Below are 19,609 nucleotides of genomic sequence, written 5' to 3' on the forward strand. Positions count from 1 at the left end.
CAGCGTGGCTGTCTGGCGCCCTCTGCTGCCACACTAGTGTTTCTTCATGCTAGCGGGTAGGCTAAGGGAAGTGCCTCAGAGAATCCAGTCACTCTGGAGCTCAACACTGTGTCCATGACACCACCCTGGGCATGCGATCTCGTCCGGAACAGACAACGCTACACTCCTCTTAAGAATCTGTCCTTGCAGGATGAGAATGCATGGTCATGTGTGAATGATAATACAGTAATACAGTCTATCTTTTCCTTTCCATGTGCTTCCCCTAATAAGCAGCTAACTAAATACAGACCAAGAAATGATATTAAACATATCAAGGAGTATAGCTTTTATATTTTAATGGAATTTATTAGCAGATAATAAATAATGTGTAGTTATAAATATCAAATACAAACGGTATGTCTTACATAAGAAACATTCTGAAGGTATTTCTTATAAAGACTGGATGCTATTATTACATAATAATTATTAAATAATATTCAGACTGAAAAGTAATATAGTAAAATTCAACAGCAGACAGGGAGTCAAGCTCCAGCTGCAGCCAAAGAACCAAGAGCCCTGAACAGCAAGACAAGAGCCCTCTGTTGCAGCACAGACTGTGAGGAGGTGAGCAGCTGACTCCTAACTCCAAGCTTACTGTTTGCCATGTAACAAAAATGACCACCTACTGCAGGGGCTGGAAGCAGCTGATCGGTAATACACACAGCATTCTCCTCTGACTTGTGTCAAATGCACACGTCACAGAGATACCTGAAAATAGTTAAACTAACTGCAGGGGCTGCAGTGGGGAATGGCTGTGTTAGGGAGAGCTGTGGTCAAGGGGCTTACGAACTGCAAAGATTCCTGTCAGACACACATGCCGTGAGAACCCCTGCTACACTGTTAATTGAAGGAGTGCAGTATGAAGACATATGTGTCACTCTGAGTCTATGCTGAAAAAGATTAAAACTCCAATGTCAGTGTCACAGAGTCATAGCCTTCCTGGTCATTCTAGGAATATTTTACTAGCAGAACTAGCTTTGTACCTCTTTGTAGTCATGTTAGCATGTGATTACACAGTTAAGAAAACAGTTAATGGCACAGAGGTTTACTGCACATGCACAAACACTGACTCTGTAGATGGGATGCTTAGTATCAGTACAGCAAAAATGATGGATATCTGACGTTGCTCTTGCTCTTAAAATATAATATATCATTAGTCTTATTACTAGTTTATTCAAAGGGAGGTTGTCTGCATGAATTTTAAACTATTATTTCACTAGACACATGTGAAAGTGCTATTCTTAAACCAATTTTCCATCCTTGTTCCTGTCCAAAGCTTTTTGGATGGCACTGCGTTCTTATTTTGAGACTCCTGACCTAATGGGAAACAGCTAAGTCTTGAAAAGCTTTGGAAGATTCAGAGTCAGAGAGCCTCACCAGTCCTTAGCTGTCTTGACTTCAGTCATAATGCCCTCTGCTGACTCAGCTGGACACTACAGAGCCATGCTCACCAGCCTGGCTACTGAGAAACTGCGCATTCGTGCCACAACCTTCTACAGGCGAAAACTCCCCACAGCTGTTCACTCAGCGCTGCTGCACACAGACCGACCTGAGGGCCTCCCGAAGCTCTCAGTGCACTGCTGAACCTACGCATAAACCGAGTCAGAAAGGCTGTGGTGGGAGCTGGGCAGCAGCAGTGTTTAGAGATCCCAGGTGACTTCAATGTGTAGCAGTCTGGTAACCCCCGTCATAGGGGCATCCTGTCAGTGGGTTCCACACTTCCTCAAAGACCACCATCTCATCCACCCCCATCCAACTGTGACCCTATGCTTGGCCACAATCATTCTTTCAGAGCTACCTTGTTCCACTCTTCTGACAGGACTGCAATTCTGCAGCAGCAAGAAAAGGCACCCTGTTTTCCATATGCCTTTATTCTAGCCCATGACAACTGCACATTTAGCCCCTCTTTCTCCTTGTTCGTAGCTTCTTCTGGCCCGAACCTGTCAGTCCCAGCCCCCTACTGCAGTGCCCTGCATCCCCATAGATTTCCCTTAAATGCACAAGCATTTCCTCATTTATCAATAACCAATTCTCCTTTCCGTCTTGAAGCTCCCCCTCCCTTCTCGCTCTTTGTCCTCAACCAAGGGCATTCTCTGCTGTCTCCAACTGCATGTCCACCTGACTGCTCCCTTGCCCTTCCCCCTTCTCCTCTTGTACAAACTTCTCTTGTTATTTCTATACCCACTGTTCCTAGTCACTCTTCAGTCCTTTACAGACACCTTCTGCCCCTGGAAAGATGGTCTGAAGAAGGGATACTTTGACCTGACTGACAAACCTGCCTGGTCCTTGGAAGGTGGAAGGATGGCTGCATTTCACAGAGCAATCTCTTCTGGCTTGCACCTCTTAGCGTTGCTAATCAGCATATTCTTCTGGTTCTCCTCAGATGTTTCCTCTTTCTCCTACCCTAATCCTTCCTCACCATGTTCCATTTAAAGCTATTTCTTTTTTTTTTATTTTACTTTTCTTGGATATTTTATGTATTTACATTCCAAATGTTATCCCTTTCCCTCCCCTCTCCCATAATCCCTTCCCTTCCCCCTGCTTCTTTGAGGATGCTCCCACCCTGCCCAGCCTCTCCAACCTCAACTCGGCATTAGCCTACATTGGGAAAATGAGTCTTCACAGGACCAAGGGCTGTTCCTCCCATTAATGCTGGACAATGCCATCCTCTGCTACATGTACAGCTGAAGTCATGGATCCCTCCATGTGTACTCATTGGCTGGTGGTTTAGTCCCTGGGAGCTCTGGTGGGGTCTGGTTGGTTGATATTGTTGTTCTTCCTTTGGGGTTGCAAACCCCTTCAGCTTCTTCAGTCTTTTCTCTAACTCCTCCACTGGGTCCCCTTGTTCAGTTCAATGGTTAGCTGCAAGCATCCTCATCTGTACCAGTACTGTCAGAGCCTCTCAGGAGACACCATATCTCACTCCCGTCAGCAAGCATTCTTGGCATCAGCAATAGTGACTAGGTAAAGCTCCTATTTCTAAGAGTCTGTATATGAATGGATGATCTCACTCCATAGAACTAAGAACCAACCATATGTATTTTTTCAGATATATTTAATTATACATGTGAATATATTTATTTTTATATATCCATATATATTTCATATATATATATATACATATATATAAAGAATTCATTAACCTATGTATCCCTTCACCCCAGCAATCCCTCCAGTCTCTGCACCTTACATTAAAGCTTCTGACAAACATCCTGACATATGTGACACACAGGCACTTCAGGTTCACCGTGAATCAAGCACACAGCTCTTCACTGTCCCTCTAAAACCTGCCCATATTCCAATACCAGACTTGATAGAGCCACTTTCTAATCAGTCAATCAGGAGACCTTTGATAAACCTTCCTTATTACTCATACCCAATCAATCATCGGCTCCCACTGAATACAACTCAATTCAACTATTGAGTTTAAATTCTCCACTGTACTCCTTCTTATCAAATTTATTGACTGGCTTTCATGTAAAATTCCATTTGAGTAAAGAACTCTAAAGATTTTTTTTTTAAATTTTTGAAAGCCACTGAGATAAAAAGTAAAAATTTCAGCCTCTTCCCTGGTACAAGATGACCTCACCTTTCTTTCCCACCACTACTGGCCTCCAGCTGAGCTCCAAGAACACTGACTGAACAGAGCCTCTCCATTTCCTTCTTTGCTGAACACACAGCAGCCCTTCTCCATTCAAAATCTAAACATATTTCACTTATCCCTCCTCCGAACAGCCAATCCCAGTCACCTCAGGCTAGGAAGACATCTGCACTAGTTTCTGCATTTCTCACCACACCATTGGATACAGGGCTTTACAATTTATCTCTTCATATTTCCTGAGAGTAAATATCATGTCTTATTCATTTGGCTCTCAGGGCCAAACAGTACCTAACTAGTCAATAAATGCTTACTGAACTGGACTGCAGCATAAACTATAAAAGTCAAAAAGTTTCAAAATATTTTATATGGTCTAAAAAACAGATTTTTTTTCACAAATACTAAAAGAACTTAATTCTTCAAATTGCTATAATATTTATAATTAGTCAAAAACCTTCATGCTTCTATAAAAATAACGTCAAGGTCTTAAAGCAGAATTAAAGATAGAGAATCTCATATGAGGACTAGGAGGATCTGGCTCCCGAGGTCACACATTGAACTTCCTTAGTGCTCCTTGGTGATCTATAATTAGATTTATAAGGAGTGGTTAAAAAAAAAAAAAACCCTGCTGTATCTCACATACATTCCACTACTATGCTTTCTCTAAAAAACAAAACAAAACAAAAAAAAAACCTGGTTAATGTATTTCTGAAGCAAAACACTATCTGAATTTAAAAACATCATAGAACAAACTGCTTTTCCTTGACTTAGGATTTGATGATGCATTAGGCTGACTGTACCCTGTGCAGGCCAATCAGAAATCCACTGAACACTCACTATGCAAAAGGTATATGGCCGATAAGGCATTAGGACCAAAGAGTTCTTTCACGTAGTCCCTTGGAAATTCATTATTTGAAGGTGTTATAAAATCATCATAATTAAATAAGTTATATCTAATTTAAGAATTCTTTAAAATGGAAAATAACCCAAAATAATATAATTAGAAAAATAAGTTCTTGTTATTTAGTTATAACTTTTAATCTAGTTTCACTGGTTAACTGAATCATTGATATTGTATTCATAGAAATTTAAAACCCATTTGTTTCAAACTAGAAAATATGTTGACGACCTGAGTTGAAAAATGTAAAGGTATTTTACCCCAACCTATAAAACATGCACATATGATATGCACTCATACACACATGAAAGAGCACATGCCTGTACAGCCTATAAAAGGTGTTCCTTTATACATTGTGAAACGTGAGCATGCTCTCACACACGACTGGTGAGGCAGGAAGGCCCGAGAGCTCATAAGCAGAGCTTACACACTAACTAACGTGTGTAAGGCGCTGGGCGAGCCTTAGCGGTCATCAGGGAAGATGACTGATGTGGCTAGCACCTAAGGAAGCGGTTAAGACTGACCTTAGTAGAGGGTGGGTCCTAAAGCTCTCGCTGGCTTGTTTCAAATGAGATAATGGCTGCTATTATTTGTGATCATTAGCATCAGATGGGACAAAGAATGGTGACACGGCACTGGTTTTACAGGCGATGCAATGTTTGTCACAAACTTTCCTTTTTAAACCCTTTAAACATGTAAATACTGTTCTTAGCTCCAAGGGCCTGAAGAGTACTGAGCATCACTGCAGATCTAGGCAGGCCTAACGACAAAGAAATAAAAAGGTTCCAAAAGAGATCACATGGACACCAGTCAAATGAGTTACTGAGGTCACCTAATGAAAGAGAGAGAGCCTCAGACACAGGAAACTCTGGAAACTCCCAGTAAAGTGAGAACAAAAACAACCAGAACACTACATATTTCAATAGTCAATAGACATAGGAAAAAGAAAAGCCCTATCTTAAAGAACAATAATATAAATAATATATAATTGCTAAAACAAAAAGTTGAGTATAATATCACGCCTGCCTGAAGTCTCAGCTCTTAAGAGGCAGAGGACCACTGAAAGTTTGATATTGGACTAGATACATGACAAGTTCGATACCAGTCAGGGCCTCCTAGTGACTGGGGGGTAGGGGGGAGAGAAATTTAAAAGGATATTCAAAGTACTAAAACAAAAGAACTAGCAACCTATGAATATATAATCAGCAAAATATTCTTCCAAAACAGACAGACTTGGACATAACTCAAAAGTATTTAACTGATATATATAAGGCCCTGGGTGACCCTCAGCAGTCAAGTTACAAAATTTTGAAACAGAACACACTGCCAGACAATCCATAGTTAAGAAAATTCCCTGGGAATAAACTTTTACTAAAAAGTGGTTTTGCTTGCAGGAGAAAATTATATGTAGAGGCATGGCAGGAAAGATCTGCTGGCATGACCACTCCATAATATGGTTAAGGGGAAGGTCTGAGTGACAGACAGACAGACAGACAGAGACAGGGAGAGACACAGAGAGAGATACAGAAAAACAGGAACAGAGAGAGAGAGAGAGAGAGAGAGAGAGAGAGAGAGAGAGAGAGAGCCATCTGTTAAAGCGAAGAAGAGAGAGAGACAGAGACACAGAGAGACAGAGAGACAGGGACAGAGAGGCAAAGAGAGGGGCAGAGAGAGAAAGCCATCTAGCAGAGTCAGAGAGATAGACAGACAGACACAGAAAGACAGAAAGACAGAGAGACACAGAGAGAAACAGGGACAGAGAGACAGAGAGAAAGAGAGACAGAGACAGAGGACGAGAGAGACAGAGAGAGAGACAGACACACAAACAAGAGGTGGGGGGAGAGAGAGATAGATTGGAGATTGATTGGATATGGCCAGGGCTAACTGCGACAAAAGAGAATAGCAGGAAAGACTCGAAAAAAGATAGTGAGAGAAGCAGAGCGAGAGAGCGAGAGAGAGAATACTGAGAACAGCGAGAGCTGCAGACTTGCCAGCCTAGCTCTGCTATGAGAAGAATGAGAGGCCAGAGACAGAGGGGCCGTGAGAGTGGCTCGGAGGCTTTGAGATGGGAAACAATCACACGTGAATCGGGACTGAGAGAGCGTGGATGCTTGAGACTCTTGATATGTGTTTGATATATGCTGCATGTGCTGATAGGCACCACGGGTTTAATGTTAACTGAAGACATCCATGTGCCCCCCCTCCCCTTTAGGCCAGGGGTACTGGAAATGACCAACATCACAAGTCCCTAAGAACACACACCCAGTTCACACTGCCACCTAGACGAAGCAACCCTCTCTTGTTATAATCCTCCTCAGGGCCTGCTCCACAGACTGTACAGTCAGTTCTATTATTAGCACTCGGGCTCTGAAATAATCCTGAGTCAGAACCGTCCTGCTCTCTTCTGGGAAGACCTGCTTGTTCGCCTTACACTGGAGAGCACACACCAGCCCTTCCTTAGCTTCACTGCCTAATCCCATTTCTGACCCTCATGACCACTCACTGCATCAATACGGTAGCCTACTGCTTCCCTATGACAACGTTTATTAGTATTCTCTAGATGTCATTAAACATGGCAAACTCTTCATTAACAAAACCTTTGAAAAGAGTTCAACACCACAGACTTCCCTGTTAAACCTTCACGACAATCGAGTTCCTTCACAGTCTGATCTCAATCTACACTTCCCAACCAACTTCTCCATGAGTGTCTCAGGCATGTTATAAGTAATTGTCACAGGTAAGATAGTTATATTACATTAAATACTGAAAATAAAAAAAAAAACACTTGATGCCTGCCCACAGCAACTTTACTACAGACAAAAGGAAAAACAAGACAAAAATATCCAAGTCCCCATGCAAAATGGCCATGCTATCAGAACCAATCTACAGATCCCACCCCATCAAAATTTCCAACTCAATTATTCGCAGAAATTGAAAACACAATCTTCAACCTCATAGAAAAACAAACAAACAAAAATGTAAGCTAAAACAATACACGAACTGCCGGAGGTGCTGCCATCCCAGATTTCAAACCGTACCCCAGAGCTACTGGAAACCACTGTGGTGTAGACATAAAACCCGACACGGTGACCACTGAACGGAGCTGAGTTCCTAAATGTAAACCCGCACACTATGGATGCGTGATTCTTCACAAAGGAACAAAAACTTCACTGAAAAGAATACAGCACCTTTAAGAAGCGGTGCGGTCACACTGAATAGCTGCATGTAGAAGAATAAAAATAGAAACAAATCTATCACTCTGCACAAATTCAACTCCAGATGAAGGATCTCAGCATAAAACCAGACACACTTGAATTCATTGTTGGAGGAAAGGACTTTCTGAAAAGAGGGATAGCAAAGGCACTAAGACGAACAATTACTAAACTACCTCAGGGGGCTGAAAAGCTTCTGTAAAGCACAGAACACCATTATTTGAGCAAAGTGGCAGCCTATAGAATTAGAAAAAAATCTTTATCAATTATGTATGTGACAGAGGTTTAAATATACAAAAACTCAATTGAATATCAGCAAAACAGCCCAATTTTAAAACACGGTACATAACTAAAATATAACTCAAAATAGGAAACACAAACAGCTGAAAAACATTTCCTGAAAGTTTAATATCCTTAGTCACTTGGGAAATACAGATGAAAACTACTTTGAATTTTCACCTTACCCCAGTAAGAATGGCCAAGACCAACACATCAAGACAGCGGGTGCTGGAGAAGCTTCTCTGAAAGGGAGCACTGCTGCGGGGGAGCGTAGCCAGCGGGGCCACTGTGAAATCAGTGGGAGGCTCCTCAGGAGCTGAGGGCCTACAAGCCAGGATACCTTTCTCAAAGAACTCGAGTGGTAGAGATGCCTGCTGTGTGGGCTGATTTTCTGTTGTTTTGATAAAACACCATGACCAAAATCAGCTGGGAAAGAGAGGGTTTGTTTGGCTTAATTTCCACATCACAGAACATCATCGAAAGAACTGAGAGCAGAAACTCAAGGCAGAGACCTAGAAGCAGGAACTAAAGCACAGGCCAGTAGGCTGCTTCTTGGCTTGCTCTCCATGGCTCGCTGAGCCTGCTTTCTTATACAACTCAGGAACAACCTCCCTCAGTGCCCCCACATTAATCACTAAGTGATCATAAGGACACCCTAGAGGCATGTGCACAAGCCAGTCTGGTGGGGCATTTTCTCAAACAAGAAACCCTCTTTAAAAAGACTCTAGCTGTGTCAACGTGACATAAAACTAATCAACATACCTCTTACCTGGTTCACTGCTGCTCTACTCAGGCATTGGAAGCAACCTATATATCCATCAAGTGATGAATGGATAACGAAAATAGGGTACATATACACAATGTAATATTCTTTAACTGTTAAGGTAAATGGATAGAACTAGAAACAATTATCCTGAGTGATGTAACCCAGACCCAGAAAGGCAAATATTGCACGTTTTCTCTCATACGTGGATGTTAGCTTTTAATCTTATTATGTGTGTTGTATTTAGAATATCCTCAAAGTTCAATAGCTTGAGAAGAATCAGAGGATATGAGGGGCTGCTCCAAGGAAGGGAAAACAGAATATTAGTGTTATAAAATGGATAAGGAAAAATTAGAATTGGGGGATTAAACTGAAATGGGGATGGGAAGTCAGTGTAAAGGAGGGGCTATGGAGAGGGTAACTAACACTAGAAACCTTTTGAGAGACCATTATGGAAATCTACTCTGGAAGAAGCCTCCTAAGATTTATAACATATGTAAATGTAATTTAAATGGGGTTACCATACAACGCAGGAGGCAATGCATAAACTAGGCATCATATGAAGTAAAACCTCAGTAGTAGGAATGAGTTGCATCCTGTTACGTCATTGACCAAAGGGACCCCACAGAGCACACCTCAAGACATTACAGGCAACTGCCAGTATGACTGGTTACCTCCGACACCCTGAAGGTAAGTCCTTGTCGCTGAAGATACCACTTACATCACTGAACATGGAGAAATCAGTTGCTGCCCAACCTGAAGCTCTACCCCTACTGACTAGTATCCATTGCACTATGATAGTGTCCTCTATGATAGAGAATAGAAGCAATCATTCATCTCACCAAGCTGTGAACCCTGTGACCTACAACAGGGACTCACCTGCAAGACCAGACATGCGATGGAACTCACACCGGACAATTAATGAGGCCAGAAACTGAGACTAGAGAAGGCTAGGCCCTGGGGGAAACCTAGTCGTGTTATTCTGCTAACTAAACATAGCAACAAAATGACTCCTAACTACATATGCTATGTCCACAGGTCAGTTCATGGCTTGCCCCTGATCAGAGAAGCTTCTTCTAGATTATATCCAACTAACAAAAAGACCTACAAACAGACAGTATGAAGACAGTCAGACACCCTAGAGATCTCAGTCCTAAAAGGAATGCTTTGATCAAACCCCTCCCGACAAGGTTTTAGGCTCTATGTGGAAGAAGAACCAGAGGTCGAGATGACACCAACCACACAGCCTCTTCCGGACAGCAGGGCCGACGCACACATGAGCTCACAGAGACTGTGGCAGCATGCGCGAACAGTTAGAGACATCCCTAATGGTACAGCCAACATACATTTTTCATGAAGTGATTATCCTCCTGCAGCCTCCGCTTCCTAAGCCATTCCCCTCCTATAACCGTCTTCCGCGTGGGTGAAAATTACTCCCCACAGCTATCAGCTGCCTTCATCACTAACTGCACTATAAAATTCATTATTAAAAGAGGGACACACAAGACTGAAACAACCACCCAATCAACCCCGACACTTACTAAAGCCATTCATAAATAGTACTACCCTGCTTATTGTTCTTGAATTTCCCAGCTATATGTTAGAAAATGATTTGTCTAACTTTGTACTTCTAGGAGCTACCATCAAGAAATGTAAGAACATAACTTTTATTTCTTAACGATAACGCCATGGACACATGCTTTCTTTAATATGCTGCACATTTGTAAAAGGTGGAAGTCGTGCCACGTTGTATAATGGGACAATGACTTCCTGGGCCGAGTACCTGAGCCTTTGAAAGAAATGGCAAACACAGCAACAAACACGTTTACGCTGTGACTTCTCCTCAGACTTTCAGCACAGGCCTGAAAGCAGGGGGTAAACCACAGAAGGGTTTCCTACGTCCCACTAACGAAATAGACTCCAACAGAGCCGATAAAACATTAATGTCTCGGGGAAAGGAAGGATGATCAAAGGGAGGTATCACTGCCAATTACAGAGGAGATGGGTCAATGGGACAGTCAGTCGGCGGTATCGCATCCACGACCGACATTCCTTGATTCGTGGATAACTGTCAGTGTGCACCTAAGCCTTTCAACCCCTTCAGTTTTATACACAACTTTAACCACTATGAAAACAATGGAAATCAGGAATAAGACAGCCACAGAATAAACAGCAGCTTAGCTCTACAAAATGAAGGATGGGGGGCCAGCTAAATGACTGGCTCTGCCGCTGTTCATTAGTAGGACATCCTCCTGCCAGCCAGTGTCTGGATTGCAAAAGATTAAAACAAAAGTGTTTTTATAATGTCAAACCAACATCATTTAGTTCAGTAAAAATAAGTTTAAGATTTTGAATGGCAAAAAAAAATAAATCCTTCTCTTTGACGGAATGCTCAGGACTCGAAAAGGCTACTTCATAAACAAGCTTCCATGGCACCCACGGACTACGAAGATGCATACAGAGCTCACCTTGTCAGAGGCCTCAGAAGCCAAAAGGTTAGTTGCAAGGGTTTGCAACTTGTGGTGGGCCATGTTTTTAAGGGCGGCGAGACTCCGCCGTGTCATGGCTTGCTTCAGGTTGACTGCTGGGTGACTGAGTGAGTCCACTGCTGCAGGGACAGCTTCGTCACAAGCATTGAGAATCTCCACGGCTGTTATCCCCATTGCACAGCGGTCCAGCGCACCTGCAAGGCAGCGTGGGTTACAGAGTACGATTGATCCACTTTCCATTTGTTTGTTTAGGTACAGAAAATATGGTATAGCATTTTTGTAGGATGTCTTATCAGTGTTTATCCACAAACGGTACCTTGCACTTCTGCCTTACACCAATCTTCCGTGTAGACGCCACAAATACTGCTCTCCCCGAAGGTGTCACAAACCTTCCCACTAAACTCAGATTCAGAACTAAGGCTTTAAGAACCTCTGTCAGGCTTTCCCCTCCTGGTTCCCAGGAGGCTTCCTGAACTGGTCTATTACCTTCACATTCTTCATAAATACCAAACTCAATGACCTCACCTTTCTTTGTCTTCTATCAACATTGAAACAACAAAAACTCTCACTAAAATGGGTCCATTTTCTCCTTCAATAATTTCTGAAGCTTTTCTTTTCAAAAAAAACATCCACAGAACAAGAATGGAAATGTTGTATCTCAGTCTGCAAAAATTTCGTCTTCACTGCTGGTTATCAAATCCTGCACCTCCTACGAACTAGGGCTGCGAGAAAAGTATCCCACCACTGTAGGATCTTTTGGATTCTTAGTTCCCCCTCTAACGAATCCCATATGTTTATAAACTAAGTACTATTTCTACCCACAGCTACTACAAAGCACCTCATCTGGTCTTCCCTTCTATATCTTATTTATTTACTGATTGATTGATTGGTTGGTTGGTTGATTGGTATTTCAGGACAGAGTTTCTGTGTAGCCTTGGCTGTCGTAGCAATTAACCTACAGACCAGGCTGGCCTCAAACCCAAGGATCCACCTACCTCTGCTTCCCAGTGCTGGAATTAAAGGTGTGCCCAAGCCCGGTTTATGTATTTCTTAAGTTAGAACACAAACTTCTTCCTCTATAACTTGGACTTTGTCCTCACTTTTCATACACCCAGATTATTTTATCAGTTTCTCTTTTTCTGTTTTACTTTTTCCTTACTTCTAATTAGCAGCTTTTCAACTGTATATTAAACATCTCTAAGACTAAACTATTCTTATTTGCATGAATGTTTTGCCTGCATGTATGTGTGTCTGTGCACCACATGTATGCCTGGTGTCTGCAGAGCCTAGAAGAGGGTGTGAGAGCCTCTGAAAGTAGAGTTCAGAGTTACAGGCTGCCAGGCGGGTGCTGGGAATTCTTAGGTTAGTGGCCTTAACTGCTAGGACAGGTCCTCAGACCCTTACTTAAATCTGTACATGCCTCCTCAAATCCAGAACCAGGAACCACACAAGACATACAGAATTTAAGGTGCTTTGCTCACACTAAAATGTTTATGTTAACTATTTGTTGATTGATGAGACCCACATAGTTAACAGCTTATAGGAGAGTTCTCACAAATCCAGGGCGTGGGGTGGAAGGCCAATAAGTAAAGACAGAGAAATCACATTTGCTTTGGATTTCAGCTGAGATGGGAGATACATGCTTTTCCTCCTCCTGATGTTCAAGCTGCAGCTAGTGATACACAGGCCTCCAGAGAGTCAGGAAGGTACATCATGAAGGTATTGACATTATTTATTTATTAAATTTATTTATTTATCATATCAATAAAAAATGAAGCTCCATAAATCAGATTCAGGCAGGATTTGATGTATGAAATGTATTTAAAGTCCAAAGAGCTACCTCAGCTGTCCTCATAGTGTTTGGGGAGACGCTCAATCTAACTCTTCTCATATGGACTGGATGCTTCCCTGTTTGCGTAAAAACCAGCTCCGCTGCTTGACCTTAGGTTAGATGCCCCCAGAGTCACACATAAGTGGCATTTTTTTTCTCTTCAAATGCATAGGGATTGCTTGAAGCTTTTCATCATTAAGGGTTATGTTGGCTCTGGTTTTATCGTGTGTGTATGTGTATTCTTAGCTAGGTTGAAATATGTTTCTTCAAGGACTATTACTATGAACAAGCTGGATTTTATCAAGGACTCTCCCTTGCAACTTTTAAAATGATCGTGTAATTTTGTCACTAAGCCATGTGATTTACTGCATTTACTAAGGTGTGTGTTGAACCATCCTTGGCGACAGTGAGTGATCTTTGGGCATGGATGTAACTCGTTTGTGAGAACTGACTGAGGATCTTAGACAGTCTAGCAGGATTCTGCTGTGAACCCGTCTGTGCCTGAGCTGTTGTTATACAGAAGGCTTTTTCTGCATGTTTCAGTCTCTTCACTCACGGTCGGTCTGTTTAAGTTGTTCATCTCTTCTTTAAGTTTGGTGGTTTGATGAATCCAGAAATTAATCTATTTCAATTATATTTTTCAATTTAATAGAGCAGATTTTTAAATTATTTCTTTATAGTAGTCTGAGCTTCACTGGTGTGTGAAAGGTCTGATGATCTTGTTTATCTTGGATTTGTTGATTCTTTGTATTGTTTTTTTATTGCTTATATACGATTCTTTGTATTGTATATTTCAATGATTTCTGCTCTGCTTTTTTATCATTTCCTGTCATGTTCTGGATTTGGGTTTGGTTTGTTCCTGTTTGAAGTTCTTGAGTGACCCCATCAAGCTCCTTATGTGTGTACTTTCTGACTTCCTACTGCAGGCACTTACAGCTGGAGTTTCCCTTACAGGACTGGTTTTAATGTGTCCCAGGGGTTTTTCATATTGTGTTTACATTGTCATTTAGTTCCAGGAATTTTTTATTTCTTTTTTTATTTCATTGACCCATTCATCATTCAGTAATGATTTGTTTCATCTCAGGGAGTTTCTGTACTTACTAGTGATTTCTTTGCTGTTAATTTCAAGCTTTGTGGCACTATTGTCAGACGGGCGACCAGAGCTATGTCATTCTTTCTGAATCTCTTAAGATTTGTTTTCTGTCCGTGCTGCAGTTTATTCTTGAGAAGCGCCCACTGGCCAACGGGTAGAGGTGGACTTTTTTATACTTATTCACTTTACATGCTGCTCACTGCCCCCTCCAAATCACCCTATCCCACAACCTTTCCTCCCTTCCCCTCCCCTTCTCCTTTAAGCTGATGGGGACTCCCCTACCTGGCACTTCAAGTCTCTGCAAGGCTAGGCAGCCTCTCCCACTGAGGCCGGAAGAGGCAGCTAGAAGAACATATCCATACATAGGAACAGCTTTTGGGACAGGTCCCACCCCAGTTGTTCAGGACACCCATGAAGGTCAAGCTGCACATCTACTGCATATGAGCAGGGAGGCCTAGGTGCAGCCCGTGTATGTTCTTTGTTGGAGGTTAAGACTCTGAGAGCCACAAGGGTCCAGGTTAGTTGACTGTTGGTCTTCCCACATAGTCCCTATCCCCTTCGGGGCCCACAATCCTTCCTTCTAATCTTCCATGACAGTCCCCAAGCTCCATCCAATGTTTGGTTATGGGTGTCTGTATCTGTCTGAGTCAGCTGATGGGTGGAGCCTCCCAGAGGACAACACGCTCCTGTCTGCAAGCATAACAGAGTATCATACTCTTTGGGGTTTTAGGTGGAATATTCTGTAGATAATCTGTGAAGTCCATTTGATGCATGGTGTCAGTCAATTCTGGCCTTTCCTCCCTGCCTCTTATCTGGATGGGTATGTCTTTTTTTAATTTGAGGAGATCTTGATTTGCTCTGATCTTGAAGATCACATCTACGTCACTGCCTTGGCACTATTCTCCTTTATCTGTCCTGAATTGTCTTTGTCATTGTAGTCAACCAGGAGCTTATCTTTTCTTAGATATGGCTCCATTCTTATTGCTATCCCCTCCACGTTCATTAAGCTGTTGAGTTCCATCTCCTGTAAAATCCTCAAATGCTATGATGGAAGCTGATGATATTTTAAGTTCTGAATCCTGAGGTTTACCGATGCTTATCATAGAGAACATTGATATAGGAACTAGTTAAGGTTTTGTAGGGGAACAGGAGACACTCTGCCTTGGTATCTCTTGGCAGACTCCCAGGAAAACCAAGCCTTGCTTCTTTCTCACGTATTTTTAAAACAATGTGTATGGCTTGGGGTGGCTATCTGCATGTGAGTGAGAGTGCCTGCAAAGCCCAAAGAGGTAGTCATGCCCCTGCAGTGGAAGTTCCAGCAGGCTGGGAGCTGCCCACGGGAGTGCGAGTAATCTAACAAGAACCCGCTGCAAGAGCAGTGTGTGCTCTTTACAGCTGCGCCATCGCTCCACCCAAAGCAATTCCTCCCTTAAAACACCCAAAATAGGTCAGAAATAAACGTCACAGTGGTAATGTTTACCACAGAGCTACGTGACTTCAGTCTCCTTTCTTCTCCTTTAATCTTTAGTGCTTTTAAAGTAGAACAGAAAATATTAATATCTCTTATGGTATAAAGCAGAACACAGAGTTAAATGCAAAAGAAGTCTGTTAGATTTCACAAATGCTCCCTCTGCTGAAGATGTCTACTTATCCCTGCTCTGTAGCAGTACAAGCAAGCATACCTGTCCAATCTACCTCAAAACGGTTGTGGAGAGCAGACAGAAGCGGAGTAAAAACTTTCATACATATTACTTAAAATTGCAAAAGTATGATCAAATATGCTTGATAAAAACATAAGCTACAGCATTAAGTCACCTGCCGAAATATTCCTAGTAAAAGCTGTATTGATCTGCGTGTGAACATCTATCGGTCCCTGTGCTTTTCAGCCGAGCAATATTTATTCTAAACCAAACCCATACATAAAACTGAAAACTGAAATCTCACATGTTTTCTCTAAAGCTTACAATGTCCATTTCAATTTAGCTCCTAAAATTACCTGGCCAGCTTCACTTCTCTGCTGCTCAAATAAAAGCTGGTTTTCTTTTCCCACTATTTTTTAACATGAGGCACAGCTGTCCCCCTCACCTTGCTTGCCACCCATAAACAATGTGGGCATCACTGCCTACGGTCCCCATGGGCACGTCACCCTCAACCGCATGTCTTTAAAGACCGTTGAACCATCTACAAGGTCAAACACAATATAACAAATACAAGGATGCTACATATGCATCATGGACAAAAGCAGTATTACAGAGGACAGTAAAAGAAATATACATGGAAACTCTGTACATTCCCGGGCTTGATTTTCATATAAAGACCTATTTCCAGGAAATGAAATACATTCTTCTGACCCTACTCCCTCTCCACATCCACTCTTACCAGTGTCCATCTGCCAGACATACACAGAGCCGTCCGTGCATCCCACCACCAGGTAGTCATCAGAAGGCCTCCACTTGATCACCTGAATAGGGAACAGGTGACGAGACGCCAGCATGATGCATTTTTTCTCTCGCAGACTTAGCAGCCCTACAGAGTGGTCACTGGCCACAGAACAGACGCAGTGTTGAACTCTTGCCTAAAACGAAGAATAAACTTTCATTAGATTTACCTTAAAAGTGGAATAAGATAGATCTTGTCTCCCAGTGACTTAAATGAAAATTACTTATATGAATACTCCACTGAAAACCAACCACCATATTAAGTCATGTTGAACAAGTTCTTCCTTTAGATTATAATGAAAAGTCCCTGGTTCAAATAGGATATGTTTTAAAAGATTAAAGACTAGAAAGATGTCATTGAAATTTGAAAATAACCTCACTAAAAACATTGCCATATCTGAGAAGGCAACAATGGATGGTGCGGGTCAGGGTAGGAGGGGTGATCTGTTCTTATATGTTTGTTCTCTTTCCATTATAGGAACTTATTTTTCTTTGTTTCCAGAGAGAGCTTTCTGTGGTCTCTTTTTCTGTTCATGACTCATTTAGACCCATGCTTGTCCCTGCACTTCTGTCCCAATAGAAATCCCTCAGAGTCCCGCCAGCACAGTCACTCGTTGAGAGCCACAGCTATGCAGACCGGCACCCCTGCTCCCTTCGTGGAGTCTGTGTAATGACAGAAGGTGCGGCAATCGACTAACCACACGACAGACACAAACACTGTCCAGAGCTCCCTGCTCGTCACTAGTGTCCGCCCTTCAACTTCCCTTTAAAACGATCGTCATTTATAAATAAGCAAAGAAATGATTTTCACTAGCAAAAGAGAGCTGAATCTACACCTCAGCAAATTAAAAGACATTCACTTTCTATAGGACAATCTGTAAGCAATTTAAAATGTAACCATATAAAAGCAATCTCTGAATTTATTGTGACTATGAAATCACAGGCCTTAAGAAATCAGGCCCATAAGTAATGTTGCCAGTTTTTGTTTCATTGAAAATGCTTTGCTGTTTTGTTTTGTTTTGTTTTGTTTTGTTTTGTTTTGTTTTGTTTTGTTTTTGAGTCAAGTGTCCTGGCCTAGCCCAGGTTGGCCTCAGACTTAGAATATGCCTACCTCAACCAACCAGGTACTAGGATCACAGGCAAAAGGACCCATTCTCAGTTCTAATCTGAACCACAGGATATCCCAGGACCTTTGCAGTACTGGTGCAAATATGTCCGTTTTACCAAGATGTAGAACATCATTCACCTCTAAACTTGTCTGATCCTCATCCTCTAATTAAAGCCCCCTTGGGAAGCTGCTATGCTTGGGTTCTTTTCTGTTGTAAATGTTCCTAGCTCAAGACTGAGCTTTCTCTTCCTAACAGTGCAGCATCCTGGATACTGGTATCTGGGCACTGTGGCTCTCACTGGTCCTGCCCACATCCCCTATTCCCTCTTCACGGTGAGTTAGCTATACTTTCACTCTGGTGAATGGTTATAATTGAAAGTAATCTTAAAGTTAAGAAAACCATGTTCAGGGAGATACTACAAACTTTGCTTAAAGCAGTACATGGATTTGTCTTAGGCACTTACTAAGCTTGTTTATGAATATTCAATGCCTTTTTTTCCAGGAAAACGATATGATAACAACAGAAAAATAAACAAATTTCTGACACATACAAATTAATTTTATGATTACCAAATAAATAAAAATAAACTAACAAACTAAAAAATAATTCAAATTTAGCCACAATAGATTAAAAGTGGAAATACACACATGCAAATATATATATCCTGGGCCTCTTACTTTCAATTATTTTACAAAACACACACTAAATCTATCAGTTGCACAAGACATATATTGCTAACTCCAGATGAAAGACAGTTTGATAATGTATAAGCCTTGAGTGTTTATAAATTATCATTAGTACTAACTTCGGATTTGACAAATAATTCACTCATTTTATAAAAAGAGATGAGTGCTATATCTGGCGATTTGACTTTATTTTGCATCTGGTATTTACTTGTTTTGAAAACATGGTTTATTTACTTCTGTCACAGAAGCAGCGCTCCTCATCTCTGATCTTGACTGACAGGAAAGACTTATTCCTAGATACGGCTGCTCTCCCTCTGATCACGTGCTTCCATCAAGCCCGCTCAGGCCTAGCACTCGAACCTTCTCCACAACTTGTGGTTTTACTGCTTCAACTCATGAGCTCTCTAAAACCTCCAATAAAAAGAACTGGTCGGTAAACTGCCTGCTGCACATGAGGATCTAAATGTGGGTCCCCAGCACTCACACTAAAAGCCGAGCACAGTGGTGCACACTTGCAAGACCAGCACTGGGTTAGAGGAGATGGGCTAATCCTAGCCTCCAGTCCAGCCAGTCAGTGAGCCAAACCAGGGAGAAAACCTCCTTCCAAAATAACACGAAGACCGGCTGGGGAAGACGTCCAACACCAACCTCTGCAGCCCCGCACACCACCACCACCCACGCACACACACGAGCACATGAACCACACAACCACGCAGAGCTAATAGTTCTTTGGCACAGTGCTTCACTGAGGCAGGTGACAGTGGTGTCAGAGTCAGAAGCCAGTTTGGGCTACACATGTCACTGGCAATGAACTTTGTGATGGTTTGCATGAGAATGTCCCCCGTAGACTCACATGTTTGAATACTTGGTCCCCAGTTGGTTTGGGAAGAGTTAGGAGTTGTGCCCTTACTGGAGGAGGTGTGACACTGGAGGTGGCTTTGAGATTTCAAAGCTTCACACCATTCACAGTGCTTTGTACTTGTGAGCTTTAAGCCTGCTACTTCAGCCACCATGCCTGAGGCTATGCCACCACATCCCTGGAGTGATGGGCTTCTCAGTGCGTGTTCTCTCTCTCTCTCTCTCTCTCTCTCTCTCTCTCTCTCTCTCTCTCTCTCTCTCTCTCTCTCTGGAACGATAAACCCAAATAAACCTTCCCCTCTATAATCTAGCATTT

At 42.1% G+C, this 19,609-nt stretch overlaps 1 protein-coding gene across 1 annotated transcript in view; it reads right to left on the reverse strand.

Moving 5' to 3' along the window:
- The window catches only part of Wdr7 (WD repeat domain 7), a 271,935-nt gene that overhangs the window by 206,292 nt on the left and 46,034 nt on the right, over positions 1 to 19,609 (reverse strand). Inside the window, exons 13-14 of the mRNA XM_032885554.1 lie at positions 16,582 to 16,777; positions 11,258 to 11,472 (exon numbers count right to left, since the gene is read on the reverse strand). Coding sequence (XP_032741445.1) covers positions 11,258 to 11,472; positions 16,582 to 16,777 — 411 coding nt within the window. The remainder of the gene's footprint in view (positions 1 to 11,257; positions 11,473 to 16,581; positions 16,778 to 19,609) is intronic.

Source organism: Rattus rattus, chromosome 15 (assembly GCF_011064425.1).
Source record: "Rattus rattus isolate New Zealand chromosome 15, Rrattus_CSIRO_v1, whole genome shotgun sequence".
Classification (NCBI taxonomy): Eukaryota; Metazoa; Chordata; class Mammalia; order Rodentia; family Muridae; genus Rattus; species Rattus rattus.